The sequence below is a fragment of the Hippoglossus hippoglossus genome, chromosome 3 (genome assembly GCF_009819705.1).
Source record: "Hippoglossus hippoglossus isolate fHipHip1 chromosome 3, fHipHip1.pri, whole genome shotgun sequence".
Taxonomy (NCBI): Eukaryota; Metazoa; Chordata; class Actinopteri; order Pleuronectiformes; family Pleuronectidae; genus Hippoglossus; species Hippoglossus hippoglossus.
The window spans coordinates 158,944-177,500 of NC_047153.1; the positions used below are offsets into that span (position 1 = coordinate 158,944).

An 18,557-nucleotide genomic window follows, 5' to 3' on the forward strand; every position below is an offset into this window, starting at 1 on the left:
TGTCGTATAGTGTGTATTTGAACTTTGCACCTTGTGTATTTCTTTTCTTTTTTATCTCGTATTTTGTTGTATTTTGATATTCCTGGCAGCTATGATGATTTAACTTCCCTCCGAGGATCAGTAAAGTAATCTAATCTATCTATCTATCAGCTGTGATCAGCTGTTAATGCTAATGTTGGCTTTATACTGATAGACTCACATCCAGCCTGTTTAAAACCATATAAACACAAACCTCCATGTAAGAGAAAAAACACAACAGTAAACCTGGAATCGATTAACCTTTCATGGTGATGACATCATGACACATTGTGAGATCTCCTACTTCCAGCACTAATGTACAGAAGGATATCAGCCGTCCGTGCTTGTCGATGGGTCGGCGATGGGGAGAGTTGATTCGGTTGGGGCCCCTGTGAACCCTCTCGACCAGCCCATGGTGGCGGGTCCCTCTGGTGGAGTCCAATCCTGAAGGGAAACCCCCCTGAGACAGAGACAGGAGGAGTCTTCTCAAACCAGAGACATAAACACTGTAGTTTCCACAGGTCGGCAGGAAGAGGAGAACGAAAGCATCGACACTTTGACAGAGATCAATAGAAACCTTAGTTGTACATGCAAAAAACTCCATTTAATCCGTATCCAGTCCAACAACACCTACAGACTGTGGGATTTCACTTATCTTATGAATTAGCACTCTTGGGATCACATCAAATTTGATGTACGATGATAACAGCCACAGAATCGTGGCTACGATGCAAGCCCATGCATCCATTGTTTTTTCCGGTGATTACAAAGATCACCTCTGAGAGTCTCGGGGGTTAGGAGATGCCAGATGACGAGGGGGGGGGGGGGTCCACCTTCGAGAGGTCGCCAGCATTTCACTGGGCTGACATTTAGAGACTAACAACCATTCACTCCCATGGTCAATTTAGAGTCTCCAATTAACCTAACCCCCATTTTCAAAATAGGCTTGTTGCTAGGGCTGCACCTATCGATTCTTTTTTATTACTCGATTAATATCATAATGAATTTATAGAAAATGAAATAAAGAAAATGTACTTAAGAATCTTCTCTTAAATACAAACAAATCGGACAGAAAACAAAGTATGCACTGCGAGGCATTATTCCAGGACAAAAAACAGCCCAGTCTGAACTGCTAATCTGTTTTTTACAGTCCCATACAAAATCTCTCCCGAAGAAAATCAGTGCAAGAGGTTGTTCCATTCAATAAAAGGAATATATCAATCTGCATTAAGCTGTCCAACAACATTAATGAAGACCAAAGTTAAATTCAAGCAACTTTCTGGATCATCGCGTGCCACCTTCACAAATTTAAGACATATTCAACCTAAATAGACAATAACAGAGAAAAGAGGATTTCTTGATGTAAATCTATCTAATCTACAACACAGCGTAAAAGACGTATCAAGACCAGACAAGAGGGGGAGACTCACCCAGTCGTCAGAGCAGCTCATTGTGGGAACTGTTGGTTTCTCTATCCTTTTTAAGGTCTTGACCTTCTATGTAAAGAGCCTTGAGAAAATGTATATTATGATTTGGGGCTATACAAATAAAATTGAATTGAATATATCATGGAAGAAAGGTCAACGTCAACTACTTTCTGAGGACGTAGCAGAGCAGAAACACAGTCCCCATCTTTGGCTTTATTTCAATAGGGAGTTTGCTGGAATTTCAACCAACTTTGAGCCATTACAATATCGACAGTATATGACAAAGAGCAATGATTAATTTCCCACGTGTTGCCTGGACTGAGCTCCCTGGCTGTGTGCTACAACTACAACATGCACTTCCACATTTTATTCTACATTTCTACACCAGTTAGAACAACAGGTAGAGGAACATAATCCAATAGATATAGAAGAAAACTATATGTGTATTATATGAGCGGAGGAACTACGGCGTATGGAGGAGGAAGAGGCCACCGCTGCCAAAAGGTGGCACAAGGACATGAGGAGACATTTCCTTCTGGACAATGTTTTACTCTCACAAATCTTTTCTTGCTTTAACTCCTGTTTTTAGATGAGTGTTCGTTAATTGTTTTTGAAGTCCGAGTGGTTTAAGTGAAATAGCCTTTGAACTATATTAATATAACATGAGTCTCAGTTTTACACAGATACAATCAGAAGAAATGATGGGAACTTTATACTTTTTGGCCAGAATGTTCTATTCTTTTGTTTTTTGTTCCTTCCGACTGTATCACAGAGTGGATATTTTGCCTTTGTGTAATGTAAGCAGTTAGAGCATATCTGTGAACATATATAAAATGTATCTGATCTCAATAAATGATTATAAAGTGTGGTGATCAAGTGGCCATTAAGTGGAGGTAAGCGCTCGCTCTCTTCGACTTTTGCTTCTAATACAGTCAACAACAAAGTGAATATAGAGTCAAATCCTCATTTGAATGCTGATCCCGGGGACATTGCTCACAAAGTGCAGGCTTTAAATAAAGTAAAAAGTCTGAGTAGATCACATGAAGTACTCTACATTCATTTGATTGAATTAGGTCTAACGAGTGATTATCATCAAGTGGAATCTAGACGCCGTGTATTTTGTGGAGAAGCTGAATGGACTGGATCAGTGAGGGGGTTTGATTTCTGGAGCTGGTCACAGAGCTGCACTTACTGCTCTGCCTCAAAGGGCCTTTCTCTCAAGTAACAAGGACAGCGTCACCTGGACCCTGTATTCCAGCAGAGCCAGGTCCTTGGAGAGCTGACACAGATACAGACTCAGGGCTGTGGAGCAACACTAGGAGATCACATACAGCTCTGCTTCAGCCAAATCTTTTATTTCATATTTTTTCGTCAGAAACTCGTCTGAATTATTTAAGGCTCTCAGGAGAAGCTTGTTTGCACTTCTGAAGGTCCAGTGAAGCGATTTACTGTTTTTCTAGTCAACATTAGAACTGAATGAGAATAAGACCCTGAATTTTATAGATGTAATCTCAAGGTAAACAGAGTTTTAAAGACAGATATTCAGCTTTAGTTTTACATCAAACATCATTTTGCTTGAAAGAAATCATCAAAGAACATTCATATAAAATAAACTCCACTAATTACAACACCAGTTTATCCGTAAACTCATGTTCAGACTTTGTGAATAAAACACCACCTAGTAAACTGGTAGATTATTTTACTACAGCACATTTCTACTATTTACCTCATATTCCTCCTGACAGAGGATCAAATGATTGTGATGAATAAGAGAATATGAGATACTTCTGTAGTGTGTTAGCCTCTTATAACTCAATTAATGCTTTAACTACGAGGGCGCACATACATCTGCCAAGGCTAATGCTAATGCTATCTCACCATAGTAAATAAAGTAAGAAACCATTCCTGTATCCGTCCATTTATACGGATAGATTCCAAAAAGCAGTGAGTTCTTCCTTTGGTCAAGCCCCACCCCTCCACCAAATTTCAACGATTTGCCTTTTTCTTTTCTTGATACCGATTCACATACCTGGACTTTGTGTATTAGTTGATACCGAGGGCCGACCTGATACCAGAGCATTTTAAAAAGATATCGCTCAATCACAGCAACTGCTGTTTTGGAACAATGATGAAGAAGTGATTTCTGGGAATAGAAAACTTTATCTGGGAGAAACAAATTTACCAAAAAGACGTGGTATTGGAGCATAGTTTCGCCGACTGGCATTTTCAGCAGTATCGGAGGCATTTCTGAGGCTGGTGGTAACGGAACATCTCAAACACATGCTGATGGAAACATAACCTCCTTGATGGAGATAAATATGGAGCTGTAAATTCAGTCTAATGAAATTCACTGCACTAACCCTGGAATAAGAAACACTCCTGTCAAAGCTGGAGAGCTGTTATGCTGTTATATATATATATATATATATGTTATATCAAGACCTGGACTAAATCAAAATCCTATGTAAGAAAATAAATATGTAATTTGGTATTTCTTGAAAACTGTAAATTTGCCTGAGAGAAGATTAAACAACTGGAAATTTGGCTGAATGTCTAAAAGAGTTGTTGATCCATGTGTATATTTTGACTGTGATGAGATCTCACCTGAAACTCATTGCTGGTGTTGCCGATCTGATTGACGTTGGGCAGAGAACCTCCGTAGTACTGAACCCGTGGCTGGCACAAACGTAGCTGCTGGATTTTCTGAAACTGCACCTGTCAGTTAGCAGTGAAACAAACACAAAACACACACACAACTGTCAGAGGTAATGATTTCTGGACATGCGGTCTTGTTGTGTTAAGAACACACAGCTTCTGGATGTAAATAACAACTGGTGCAGGTTGGGGTCTTGCTTTTACACCATTGTCATTATTTCTCACTAAAATTGTGAAGCCGTTTTTCCTCAGGTGTCAGAATCCATCTCAACCCACTCCAAGCTTTTCCCTTGTGGCTGACACACGGTGGTTCAGACCAGTAAGGGTTATGTGTGAGGGGGACTAATGGGAGATACAAGCGAATCTTAAGCCATTTACAGACATGAACTCCAGAAGATGTCAGCAAAAAGGAGGCAGGACTTCCTGCAGAAAAAGGACATGGTGAGTAAATTCCACTGCAGAGATCACGTGTTTTTGCAGCACATCGACACCGGCGTCTGCCCTTATTACCAAAAACTCTTGAATCTCGTCTCCTTTCCGAGTTGACGTCTTCATAGAGGTCTTCTACGTGTACGGAAGGTTGGGTTCCAAAGGTTCCTATACAGCTGGTACCTACTAGACCGAAGGACATCATTTTGATGCCCGAGCTCGGTACTGAAATGGTTTCCCTGCTTACAGGCAACATTACCAAGAGAACTCTGTGTGGCCACGACATCAGTTACATCAGAACTATTCCTTCAATGAAAGAAGAGCAGAGAACGACACTGAAGATGTTTCTGCTTCTGACTGCTTCTAATAAACAGATGATTCATTCCATCACCTGCCCTTTTCCAATGAAGCCTCTTCAGATTGTTCAGTGTGACAAACCATCGAATGCCCCAGGTTCACTTCTTATGTAAGAGAAATAAACCAGATATGGGCTCTCTGGTATCTGTTGTTCTGCCTCTTCACACACATACACACAAAAAATCACAACACTGTATCTGTGAAAGTCTCAAATATCCCTGAGGGGCCACAGTTTTTTATTTATCTATGCTCTTCAAACGATTCTCAGTGTGGACAAACAGAATTAAAATCTTGTTGAGAAATAATGCAACACAAGCTGCTCTTCAAGTACGTTTAGGCCTGTATGCTAAACACCCCGGTGAATCAATGCTCTTATTATCGTGGGTTGTACTTGGAGAAAAGCATAAATTAATGTGTTTGATTCAAATGAAGCGACATTTGCAGGTTAAGTAACAGAAGTGTTGAGGTCATTCTAGGAACTGGGCAGCTTCTGACCACGACATGCTACAATGATTATAAAACAGAGGGCAGCTTGTTCTGCCCAGGGAAGGTGAAACACTGGCTGTGATCAGTAATAGGCAAATCACAGGGGCACTTCTTCCTTAGACCACTGAAAGGGCAAAAATGTAATCTCAAAGGCAGACCTTATTTAAATAAATCCAAAGATTTAGACAGAGCAGATCTTTGAAAGAGACTGTGTGTATGAGGGAGAGACGAGGAAAATGTGACTACAAACATCATCCTTTGGTGCAACATTTGTCATTTGTGTTTATGTGAAGTAAAACAGTGGCGAGTGCATTCATCCTGTTTTCCAGCAACCTCCCCTTTCAATGTCTTTCATCATTTCAAATCATTAATATCTATAGCCACAAGCCAGAAAAGCAAAAGCAGTTTCGACAAAAACAAGAGTTTCTAAGAACAAACACCCCTGACAGCCGTGCTTTTGGTATTTTCCAACCCTCTGCACTTTAAAGCCATGATGAGAGGAAATGACGTCTTATTAAAACCATCAACCATTCTGAGAAAACACGAGAACCTGATTTAGTGAACATGTGATTTAGTGACACGTGGCGGGAGCGTACAACCAGATGAGTTAACCTGGCTTCACCCTGCATGTAGGAGAACTTAAAGTGGCCTTCAGGTAACTTCACGACAGAGCCTCTGTGGAGCCAGTGTTTGAGTCTTGGCTGCTGTAGTAAGTGGTGAAACACGGCAGACTGCAGGGACTCAATTCCAACATGGGCGAAGTTTGCCTCCAAGGCTTCCTGCCAGAGAGTCTGTGCACGTGGTCAACATTGTGAAAGGGTCTATTTTAAGACAAACCAAGATCTTTTCGTAAACAGAACCAAGAAGTTTTGTTGCATGAACCTAACTAATCTGAAAACTGAAAAACAGTACCCACTCCTGAAGTAGATATGGAGGAGTCATTCTAATCATTCTTAGTTTCAGGTGATTATACACACAAGAAAACATACAACAGACAGAATGTCCTTCAGTCCAGCACATACCTGTGCCAACAGTCTCCTCAACTTCAACCAAGCTGCATCAAGTTATACACACTCATACACTCCTCTTTGTCTGATTCATTTTTCATCAAGGTCCAAGAATTATTATCTGAGAACTCTGTGAAAATAAACACTATCTTCTTATGTTAAAGAGAGAAGATCCTGGACCTGCCCCCATGTCTCATCCTTTCACTACATTTCATGGAAATCTGTTCAGCAGCTTTTGTGTAATCCTGCTGTCAAACCAACAAACAGGGGTGAAAACATAACCACCTTATTGGAGGAATTTAAGAAAAGGTCAATTGTTTGATTCAATCTGTCAATTCAGTCCCAACAAACAAAAACATGGTTCACATATCCTCGTGAAAAAGTACTGACATCAGTGACATTCAATATTCAATGTGGTACAAATGAAAATAATGTCCTTTTAAACCTCTGACTCCAGTGTTGGTGTGAGCGTCACATAAATCCACAACATGCAGACTTCACACATGTATAGTTGAGCAGGATGCCAAGTCGCTGCAGCAGCAGCTGAGGAGGCTGGGGTGTTTCAGTGTGTTAGTGTCGCACACTCGTTCACACTCAGTCCTCTGGTCAGCGGAGTCAATGTAACGCAGCTAATTCCAGCTGTTTGCTGTGTGTCCTGAGCCCAGACCCGTCTCAGCCGCACTCACTGGGCTTTCTGTCTCTCGGGGTCAGTGTCAGTTCATACCGTTCAGCAAACTTCACTCACAGTTGCCTCAAAACCACTTCCTCTTTGCCATGCCATTCAGGACTCTCCCTCTCATAGAAAGAGCACATTGTAAACCAATGGTGTGTGAATAATATGAAAAGGCCTTTTATATCCTCACATGCTATTTTTATTACTCTAAATGTGTACTGTATATATGGTATAAAGATTATGGTAATAACAATGTCTTCTTTCTGGATCAAATGTCTTGTTTTGTCTGCACAGTCCTGAACCCAAAGACACTTAACTTACTTAAGATGAGAAACACATGCTGCTAAGAAGCTGGAACTAACGACACTTTTTACTATTTATGCTTGAACTTTAAAGTTGAAAATAAATCAAACTCTACTTGATTATCTGCTGTAAATGTTTTGTGGAGCCAAAACCTTTAGTTAATAAATTATTAACACAAACCATCATTTCAGTCATTTATTTTTTTTAAATCTAAACAATCTCAGGCTTATATAAACATGTGTGTGTGTGTGTGTTTTCTAACTGATGAATTCATTGATAAGCAAATATTGAAAACATCAGTCTGTAAGAGAAAAATCTTTTCTCCTTTATTTTCCTGCTGAGAAAGTTAATCTCTCCAATGCACTTTAGTAAAGTATTATGACTATTTTACGATTAATTAGTGAAAACGTAAATGTTCTACATATTTATTTTGGATGAGCTTAAGCTACCAATGACACCATGAATCACCTGACTGAGTCATTTAGATCGTTTTCTGAAATATCATAAGCCACAAAGTCTACAAGGTGAACCTGAACACACGGACTGTACATGGACAACAACACGTTAAGAACAAACGTCAGCTTCTTCTGAAACATGCCACAGTGACAGAGCTGCAGGAGGCACATCAGGGTTCAACCTCTGGGAATTGAATTACGCCCATATCTTCACATGCTGCTGCTTCATAACAGAACTTCACTAACTTTCACATTTCCTGTCTCATGGCTGGTTGCTATTCAAAAACACATATTGTTCGATTTATGTAAATTGTTCATGTGAAACACTGTTTTTGGTGTTTAATTCTTAGTATTGTTTTCACTAGTGATTTATTTGGATGGATTTTTGTATTATATATATTTACAAATAAAGATGGTTACTGTTGATGGGATGGTTTTATATGCACTGAGCAGCTGGTGGTGTTTATTTCTGCAGGATGAATTTATATAGAGAGAAAAGGTTCTCATCGATCTCATGTGTTTAGTATGTTCAGTTACTATGATCACATGTGTTTAGTATGTTCAGTTACTATGATGACACGTGTTTAGTATGTTCAGTTTCTATGATCACACGTGTTTAGTATGTTCAGTTTCTATGATGACACGTGTTTAGTATGTTCAGTTTCTATGATCACACGTGTTTAGTATGTTCAGTTTCTATGATCACATGTGTTTAGTATGTTCAGTTTCTATGATCACGTGTGTTTAGTATGTTCAGTTACTATGATGACACGTGTTTAGTATGTTCAGTTACTATGATCACGTGTTTAGTATGTTCAGTTACTATGACACATGTTTAGTATGTTCAGTTACTATGATCACACATGTGTTTAGTATGTTCAGTTACTATGATCACGTGTTTAGTATGTTCAGTTACTATGATCACACATGTGTTTAGTATGTTCAGTTACTATGATCACGTGTTTAGTATGTTCAGTTACCATGATGACACATGTGTTTAGTATGTTCAGTTACTATGATGACACGTGTTTAGTATGTTCAGTTACTATGACACATGTTTAGTATGTTCAGTTACTATGATCACACATGTGTTTAGTATGGTCAGTTTCTATGATCACATGTGTTTAGTATGTTCAGTTACTATGATCACGTGTTTAGTATGTTCAGTTACCATGATGACACATGTGTTTAGTATGTTCAGTAACTATGATCACACATGTGTTTAGTATGTTCAGTTACTATGACACATGTTTAGTATGTTCAGTTACTATGATCACACATGTGTTTAGTATGGTCAGTTTCTATGATCACATGTGTTTAGTATGTTCAGTTACTATGATCACATGTGTTTAGTATGTTCAGTTACTATGATCACGTGTGTTTAGTATGTTCAGTAACTATGATCACATGTGTTTAGTATGTTCAGTTACTATGATGACACGTGTTTAGTATGTTCAGTTACTATGATCACGTGTTTAGTATGTTCAGTTACTATGATCACATGTGTTTAGTATGTTCAGTTACTATGACACATGTTTAGTATGTTCAGTTACTATGATCACACATGTGTTTAGTATGTTCAGTTTCTATGATCACATGTGTTTAGTATGTTCAGTTACTATGATCACGTGTTTAGTATGTTCAGTTACCATGATGACACATGTGTTTAGTATGTTCAGTAACTATGATCACACATGTGTTTAGTATGTTCAGTTACTATGATCACACATGTGTTTAGTATGTTCAGTTACTATGATCACACGTGTTTAGTATGTTCAGTAACTATGATCACACATGTGTTTAGTATGTTCAGTTACTATGATCACACATGTGTTTAGTATGTTCAGTTACTATGATCACACGTGTTTAGTATGTTCAGTTACTATGATCACACATGTGTTTAGTATGTTCAGTTACTATGATCACACATGTGTTTAGTATGGTCAGTTTCTATGATCACATGTGTTTAGTATGTTCAGTTACTATGATCACACGTGTTTAGTATGTTCAGTAACTATGATCACACATGTGTTTAGTATGTTCAGTTACTATGATCACACATGTGTTTAGTATGTTCAGTTACTATGATCACACATGTGTTTAGTATGTTCAGTAACTATGATCACACATGTGTTTAGTATGTTCAGTTACTATGATCAAATGTGTTTAGTATGTTCAGTTACTATGATCACGTGTTTAGTATGTTCAGTAACTATGATCACACATGTGTTTAGTATGTTCAGCTACTATGATCACGTGTTTAGTATGTTCAGTTACTATGATCACATGTGTTTAGTATGTTCAGTTACTATGATCACACGTGTTTAGTATGTTCAGTTACTATGATGACACGTGTTTAGTATGTTCAGTAACTATGATCACACATGTGTTTAGTATGTTCAGTAACTATGATCGCACGTGTTTAGTATGTTCAGTTACTATGATCACACATGTGTTTAGTATGTTCAGTTACTATGATCACACATGTGTTTAGTATGTTCAGTTACTATGATCCCCTCTAATGACAGCTTCTTACCCTGGAGACTGTCAGGTCGGTCATCAGCTGTTCGAAGGCCCGGGTCTCCTCTGCTTGTTTCTGGTTGTGCAGAGCGATCTTCTCGCTGAACTTCCTGGGGTTGGAGCCCCCTGTGCCCGGGGAGCCGGACATGGTTCGGGCCGCAGGGTGACTTCGGTGTGGTGTGGATGGAAGATGGAGGATGGGCTGAGTCTATAGTTGACAAAGTGTCAGTGAATCCATCACAGGTTCAAATCTCGGCTCGCAGAGGCTAACGCAGCTAAGCTAAGCTAACGTCAGGAAAGTTGTGTTGTTACGCCCCGAGAGCAGCGACGCTAGCGGCTCCGCTGGAGTTCGGACTTCAACGTGTTTTTAACGAAGTAACGTGATGTTTCAAGAAGTTTGAGACACAATCACACTCCACAGACTCAGAACCACTTGTTTGAATCCAGCGCTGACGGAGCGTTAGCTGTCGATGCTAACATAGCGGAGAGACGCAGCTAGCTCAGTTAGCTTAGCTGCTGTCACTTCACCAACACGGACAAACTCACTTTACCACAGTGCCGACCCTCGGTCAGCATCGAACACACGGCCGGGGCAGACGCACCGTGTGCGGGGTGACTGCGCTGGAGCTGTCGGAGGAAGTTGTTAGCCTCGTTAGCTCCACTGGCTGTTAGCTCTTCAACAAGTGTCCGCGGGTGTTTCACTGAATTCACACTTCAATTCGCCCCAAAGTAAAAAGAACAAACCCACAGAAACAGGAATCGAACCAAATCCTCCGGGAAGCAGCGGGTGAACCGGTTCGCTCCTGTAGCCGGTGTCACAGCAGCGGACTCGCGTCTTGTGTTAATCCAGGGACAGAGCGCGCTCCCCCGGTAAACTCCAGCCCGCAGAGCCGCTGACGATGAGCCAACAGCGGGATCAACACGGGTGAGAGCCGGGGAAGGTTCCGGGGAAGAGCCGCTGGTGTTTCCCGGTGAAGAGCCGCTGGTGTTTCCCGGTGAAGAGCCGCTGGTGTTTCCCGGTGAAGAGCCGCTGAGGTTCCGGGGAAGAGCCGCTGATGTTTCCAGGACCGAGACTCAACTGCTCCGGATCCGCATCACACACACACAACACCGGCCATACCCGGTCTGTCCGCCAGGCGGCGACATACACTCACTGCACTCTGACGGAATATTACAATAACAAGAAGAATGATAATTATCATTCTAATAATAATCCTAAAAATAATCATAATAATAAAAATAATGATCATAAAGATAATAACAAAACTTATAATATCCATAATAATGATACAAATGACAATAAAAATGATAAAATCATAATAAAAAGAATAACAATAATATCAATAATAATGATACAAAAATAATGACAATAACAATGATGTAATAATAATAGTAATAGTTTGTTCTGAGCTTTTCTTTTACTTAAAATGTGAATGTGAGAAGTTGTCTTTTTGTACGTCAGCCCTGTGATTGGCTGGTGATCTGTCCAGGTGACCTTTGACCTTCAGAGGTTAAACCATAGAGATAATGATGATGTAGATCAGAAGTATGAAGTTGTAGAAAACAGATGGCGTTAAAGAGAAATCAAACCTGTATATTTGTCAGTGTTTTCCCTTCAGATAATTAAAAGTCTTTACGTCTTCAGCACTTTATTCTACAACAGGTCAAATACACTTAGGACTGAATGAGAGGAAGTGATGTGGAGGGAGCTCGGCCATCGACCTCCATCACAGTAGAAATATCACAAAACAACATCAGTGAGATCTACACGTCCTCCAGATCAGAGTAATGACAACATATCAAATATGAAGGAAACTTTGTTGTGTAGTATTTTTACTAAACTGATTTTATAATAACAAGTTAAACCGTGAACAAATAGAATTCCAGTGAATCATGAGTGACTGTGCTGCTCGTTTCCTCTGCTGCTGAATGAAACAGACACACACACACTGCTGATCATCAGGGTCAGTCCAACACAAACCAACATCACAGCCTTGACGTGGAACATGAAGTTATTCTCTTCCAATAATTCAATTCTAATTCTTCAATTCAAATTAAAAAAGTCATCAGGCTTAATGATGATCAGCTCAATGTGAGCACGGCAATTCGTTTCATTTAACAGCTGAGGGACGTCCAATCCAAATCAAGTGAGGGAAAGAAAATCAAAAAGGGTTTTTTTCCTCTTGGTCAGTTTCTCGTTCCAATTAGTCTCAAACAAAAACTCAAACACAATGAGACAGAGCTTAAGACCAGGTCAGGAAGAAAATATACGTTTATCAGGAGGTGAGCAGATCGACTATCAACTAAGAGAGACATAAACCGTGATCTCCTCACATAAAACATACATTTTTATAATTATTCAAAGCCCATGCACGACACATTCAAGACATTTCAAGCAAAAATAATACAAATCTTAGACCTGTGTCTGAGCTGCAGTTACAGACGCTAAAGAGGAACTCTAGAAAGCTTCTGTTTGCTCGCTCCAGTTAAAGCACAAACACGTCATAAAAACAATGCACATAAATTAGCACATAAGACAAGTGCAGGAGGGAATGTGTATGAAGCAGGAAGGTGGAGCTCAGCGACCCTCGTGGGCTTTGTGGTTTCAATCAGTGTCTGTTGCCTTTTTCTCCCTTTCTCTATTTCCCATAAAATTTCTTGTTGAGCAGGAAAATGAGCAGGTTGACGTTGATGGTGGCGCGATCGAAGAGCTTCATCACCGCCACGCCCTCGTACTGCAGCTGGAGCAGATCCTGAGAAACAACACAGCTCCATTATCATCTCTGTAACCATGACGACAGATCCACTGAGCGCTGGAGGAAACTGCGTGTGAAATCAAAATACCTGATATTCTAACTGTAACGTCTCCAAGTGAACACCCATGAGCTTGGCCTTCACGTCAAACACCCCGACCGACTGCGAGGGCGAAATCTCAAAGATAACATTCTTGAACCTGTGAGCAGAGGAGAGCAAAGAAGATTATTCCATGAGATGCTCTTATGGATCATCAGGTAAAGAAGCACAGCTCTAGTTTATGGTTGTGTGTAGTAGTTGTGTATCATATGGATCATGAGGTAAAGAAGCATAGCTCTAGTTTATGGTTGTGTGTAGTAGTTGTGTATCATATGGATCATGAGGTAAAGAAGCATAGCTCTAGTTTATGGTTGTGTGTAGTAGTTGTGTATCATATGGATCATCAGGTAAAGAAGCACAGCTCTAGTTTATGGTTGTGTGTAGTAGTTGTGTATCATATGGATCATGAGGTAAAGAAGCATAGCTCTAGTTTATGGTTGTGTGTAGTAGTTGTGTATCATATGGATCATGAGGTAAAGAAGCATAGCTCTAGTTTATGGTTGTGTGTAGTAGTTGTGTATCATATGGATCATGAGGTAAAGAAGCACAGCTCTAGTTTATGGTTGTGTGTAGTAGTTGTGTATCATATGGATCATCAGGTAAAGAAGCACAGCTCTAGTTTATGGTTGTGTGTAGTAGTTGTGTATCATATGGATCATCAGGTAAAGAAGCACAGCTCTACTTTATGGTTGTGTGTAGTAGTTGTGTATCATATGGATCATGAGGTAAAGAAGCACAGCTCTAGTTTATGGTTGTGTGTAGTAGTTGTGTATCATATGGATCATGAGGTAAAGAAGCACAACTCTAGTTTATGGTTGTGTGTAGTAGTTGTGTATCATATGGATCATGAGGTAAAGAAGCACAGCTCTAGTTTATGGTCGTGTGTTTTTGTGTAGTAGTTCTGTATCATATGGATCATGAGGTAAAGAAGCAGAACTCTAGTTTATGGTTGTGTGTAGTAGTTGTGTATCATATGGATCATGAAGTAAAGAAGCAGAACTCTAGTTTATGGTTGTGTGTAGTAGTTGTGTATCATATGGATCATGAGGTAAAGAAGCACAGCTCTAGTTTATGGTCATGTGTTTTTGTGTAGTAGTTGTGTATCATATGGATCATGAGGTAAAGAAGCAGAACTCTAGTTTATGGTTGTGTGTAGTAGTTGTGTATCATATGGATCATGAGGTAAAGAAGCAGAACTCTAGTTTATGGTTGTGTGTTTTTGTGTAGTAGTTGTGTATCATATGGATCATGAGGTAAAGAAGCACAACTCTAGTTTATGGTTGTGTGTAGTAGTTGTGTATCATATGGATCATGAGGTAAAGAAGCACAGCTCTAGTTTATGGTTGTGTGTAGTAGTTGTGTATCATATGGATCATGAGGTAAATAAGCAGAACTCTAGTTTATGGTTGTGTGTTTTTGTGTAGTAGTTGTGTATCATATGGATCATGAGGTAAAGAAGCACAGCTCTAGTTTATGGTTGTGTGTTTTTGTGTAGTAGTTGTGTATCATATGGATCATGAGGTAAAGAAGCAGAGCTCTAGTTTATGGTGGTCTGTTTTTGTGTAGTAGTTGTGTAGTTGTGTATCATATGGATCATGAGGTAAAGAAGCAGAGCTCTAGTTTATGGTGGTCTGTTTTTGTGTAGTAGTTGTGTAGTAGTTGTGTATCATATGGATCATGAGGGAACTCACTGGTTGGGCTGCAGATCCTCGATGGCGATCAGCACGCCCTTCTCATGGAGACGAGCGGCCGTGTACTTCTGTGAAACCTGTTTACTCTTCTTGGTTTTGTTGTCGCCTGGTTTCTTTGACAACCTGCGGACAGAGAGTAAGATTAGTGTGTAATACAACACAACAACACACACTGATTTATTAGTTCGATACATCGTGAACCTGTTTCATAGAAACATGATGTGAATCATTTCAGAAGCAGCAGGTCTCTGCTGGTTTGATTCGGGTTTTCTATCCAACCTGGTTTTAATGCAGCAGTTCCGGAGTTAAAGGCAGATTATTAATTATGAATTATTCATCAGACATAGAAAACCTATATACACAAAACTTTGTCTGAGGATCAACAATAAGACTCAGCTGAGACTTGTAAGTGGAATAAGTTCTGACATGTACAGTTCAGATGTCTGGAACCTGTGGCAGCTGGTGGTTTCCTAACCACTGGTCTCTGAACCTCCGACCGGGAGGCGACTTGTCGGGGGATGTGTCTGTGGTTCAGGTTGATTGAACTGAACCCGGTAACAGGTCTGGGAGCTTTTGTGATCTTTACTGATTGATCTTCTAGTAAGATCCAGATGCATCTTGATTGTTTGACATGTAAACAGAACTTTTCACATTTAAAGGTGGATGAACGTGTCAGAAGGATCAGACCTGAGATGAGTGATGTGGAATGGAGAACGGGGTTTGACTCACTTGCCCTTGCTGGCCAGGTTGTCCATACACGTCTTGATGTACTGATTGTAGGAATCAATCTGCACGTTGTAAAACGCAGACTTTGAATTCAGGGCCGTGTTTGTCTGCTGAAGTCTCACCAGCTCGGCTTTTCTGCGCTGACGATACCGTCTCTGATTTCTGATGTCCTGTAATACACACGCACATTAAAACATAGAAATGACTGGAGTTGTGTTTGCGTCTGCAGATGATCGTGTGACTCCGACCTTGGCGATGTCATTGATGAGGTCCTGGTAGCGGTTCTCGGGGTGAACCTTCCCCAGCTCGGCCAGACGCTGCAGGTTGCTTCTGATCTTCTCTTTCTTCCCCAGCAGCGTCAGGCTGTCGTCCACAACCGGTTGGACCTGCTTCATCTTCTCTGGAGTCTTGGCGTCTCGGATGGCCCTCCGCTGCATGGCTCGCTGGTACTCCACTTCCTGTCAGTCGTGGAAATAAGATGGAGCAGAGGAAGAATTCTAATTTAATGGTGTAAGATGTTTTTATAATGATGGCGATTCAATGTAAAACCTGTTCATTAAAGGCTTCTACATTATTTACTGAACTTTAAAGTTATTTGGTTTCATTTTTACGTTTAGTTTCCTCAGTGTTCATGTTCATTGTCGTTGTGTTTTCACCATGTTTGTTTGTTAGCAGGATTTAATAATAAAATATCATAAAAACATCGTATGTATGAAACTTGACGGAGCGTCGGTCGAGACTCGTTACAACTTTGGGGCAGATCCAGGGATTTATTGTTTTACTTTAACTTTTTTGCTGTAGTTTTTAAATTTTCACAGATTTCTAAGAGAAGAATTCATGGATGTTGATGAAAACAATCAAACATATTTATGAGTGTGTGTGGGTGCAGATCCAAATAAGTGTAGAAACAGTAGAAACATGTTCAGCACATTTAAACACTCATCTCAGACCTGTTCTGGACTCGCTGCCGAATCCAGGATCTCAGTGAGAGTCTCTCCAGGCTGGAACCGGATCACATCCACAATGAGCCTCTTGGTACTGGAGAGAGGAAAGAAACACAGAGATGTGAGAAACAAACAAATGTCTGAGATCATTTAGCCTTCATTAGCCTTCATTAGCCTTTACGTGGACGTACTTGAGCAGCAGAGTCTTGGCGTCCATCTCGGTGTTGGCCTCACCGGGGACGTCAAATTTGTTGGCGAGTGTGAGCGACACCTCCGTCTTCCCCATCAGCTCTTTGCCGGGGTCGTTAGGAGGAAGAGGATTTTCACCTGAGAGTAAGAGAACAGAAATAAATAAATTAAATAAAAGTCATTATAGTTTTATTATTTACCAGGAACTGAGTTGTTATAGGTTCATATGGTCACAATATTCTGCATTTTCTGAAAGAAAAGTTAAGCCGTTGATTCAAAGACTAATTGAGCATACATGTGATGAAGATATGAAAACAACACAGACGTGTGTCTTCCTCAGACACAAAAACTAGAACAGGTTCCAAAAGAAGCTGCTGCGTCTCAGCTCACTTCCACACTACATCCTCCCGCTTGTTATCTTTGGTGCCTGAGTGCGTTCCAGCACCTGAGGTGAGCAGGTCCGACGACGCCCCCACCTGGACACAAACTGTCGAGACGTTCTCCTCTAGCAGGAGACTCAGGTCCATAAAGACCAAAACCCCACAACACAACAGCACTGGTTTCCTCTGCAGATCAATAAGACATGAACATCTTCCTCTGCACCATCTGCAACATATCTATACATTTTTTACTTTCACTTATTTCAGTTATTGCTCTTGTACTTTAATTCTTTTTTTTCTCCTTGTTTTACTTTTTTATTTCCTTCACATTTCCGCAGATTTTTCTATTTAAAATATTTGTTATTCACCAAACACCAAAGGAGATTCTTTGTATGTTGAAAACCTAATTACAGTAAAAAAACAACACAATAACTATGATTCTGAAGTGAGGCCGGAGAGCTGCAAGAATCCAGATGATGAGCCAACGCTGCTCATAAACACGAGGGGAGAACTTCCATCACACATCAGATCTTTACTGATGAACATTGTATAATTAGTTGAGATCAAAATGACGTAACAACGACCAATGGAAACTATCAACCCACTGAGGACTGGATCAAAACCACACTGAACATCCCAGTAACAAACTGACACTCCTGGTGTCTCCTGGTGTCTCCTGCTGTCTCCTCCAGGCTCTGGACACTGTGCTGGGAGACACAAACCTTCTTGTGACCCCAGGTATGGATGTGTCCTCCTGGAGGAGCTGGACTACCTGTGCAGCCTGATGGAGCTGCAGGTAGCTCCTCATGCTACCAGCAGTGAGGAGGAGCAGAACCCAGAAGTAGAAGGAGTCAGGAAGGATCAGCAGAGAGCAGCTGTCTGTGGACACCACATTAAAGACATTCCCAGTTTGGGGCTCGTCTTGCTTCTGCCTCCATTGAACCTGTTGTTACTTTGATTTGAACCAAAGCAGAGAAACTGGTTCACAACCACTGGTTCTTCTAATGGACACTTTGATCTCTGAAGTTGAACTTTACACTGGGAACATTACGGTTCCCTCACTTTACTAAGCATTTTCAAACATGTACAAAAGGCGACAGAGAAAGGACGCAGCTTCATGAACGTGTCACATGACACAAGAAGGTAAAGCGTTTAAATCAAGTCAGCAAAGCAGCTGGCAGATAAACACTGTTGCTTCTCTCTGGATCCACACGGTTGAATCCTTCCTGTCTCACTCACCGATGAGCGACTCGACCGTGGGAACCTCGCCCAGGTCCTCCAGCAGCTCGTGGATCGGGTCGTTGTGCTCTGGAGCGATGGCGTCCTGATGGTCCAGCAGCAGCTGAGGACAGAAAAAGGTCAAAACCAGGTCACCATCACAAAAACAGCAGTGTGGTGCAAACATGAGGTGAGTTCAAACTCACTGTGTGAGTGTTGATAATCT

General features: G+C 40.6%; 2 protein-coding genes across 7 annotated transcripts in view; both read right to left on the bottom strand.

Moving 5' to 3' along the window:
* Positions 1-11,418, bottom strand: part of crtc3 (CREB regulated transcription coactivator 3) — a 37,500-nt gene extending 26,082 nt beyond the window's left edge. For 2 of the 4 annotated variants that reach the window (XM_034573704.1, XM_034573687.1), the window contains exons 1-3: positions 10,347-11,418; positions 4,050-4,160; positions 350-478 (exon numbers count right to left, since the gene is read on the bottom strand). In XM_034573704.1, coding sequence (XP_034429595.1) covers positions 350-478; positions 4,050-4,160; positions 10,347-10,478 — 372 coding nt within the window. In that variant the 5' untranslated portion in view covers positions 10,479-11,418. The remainder of the gene's footprint in view (positions 1-349; positions 479-4,049; positions 4,161-10,346) is intronic. The other 2 variants (XM_034573714.1, XM_034573695.1) reach the window with 1 other exon arrangement.
* Positions 11,419-12,953: 1,535 nt separating this feature from the next.
* The window catches only part of iqgap1 (IQ motif containing GTPase activating protein 1), a 36,187-nt gene continuing 30,583 nt past the window's right edge, over positions 12,954-18,557 (bottom strand). For 2 of the 3 annotated variants that reach the window (XM_034577750.1, XM_034577763.1), the window contains 9 exons: positions 18,538-18,557; positions 18,353-18,455; positions 16,736-16,871; positions 16,551-16,638; positions 15,849-16,058; positions 15,604-15,770; positions 14,875-14,997; positions 13,175-13,283; positions 12,954-13,083 (listed from right to left, as the gene is read on the bottom strand). The exon at positions 18,538-18,557 is cut by the window's right edge and continues 113 nt beyond it. In XM_034577750.1, the coding sequence (XP_034433641.1) occupies positions 12,970-13,083; positions 13,175-13,283; positions 14,875-14,997; positions 15,604-15,770; positions 15,849-16,058; positions 16,551-16,638; positions 16,736-16,871; positions 18,353-18,455; positions 18,538-18,557 (1,070 nt within the window). In that variant the 3' untranslated portion in view covers positions 12,954-12,969. Of the gene's footprint in view, positions 13,084-13,174; positions 13,284-14,874; positions 14,998-15,599; positions 15,771-15,848; positions 16,059-16,550; positions 16,639-16,735; positions 16,872-18,352; positions 18,456-18,537 lie in introns of those variants that run through there. The other variant, XR_004613020.1, reaches the window with a different exon arrangement.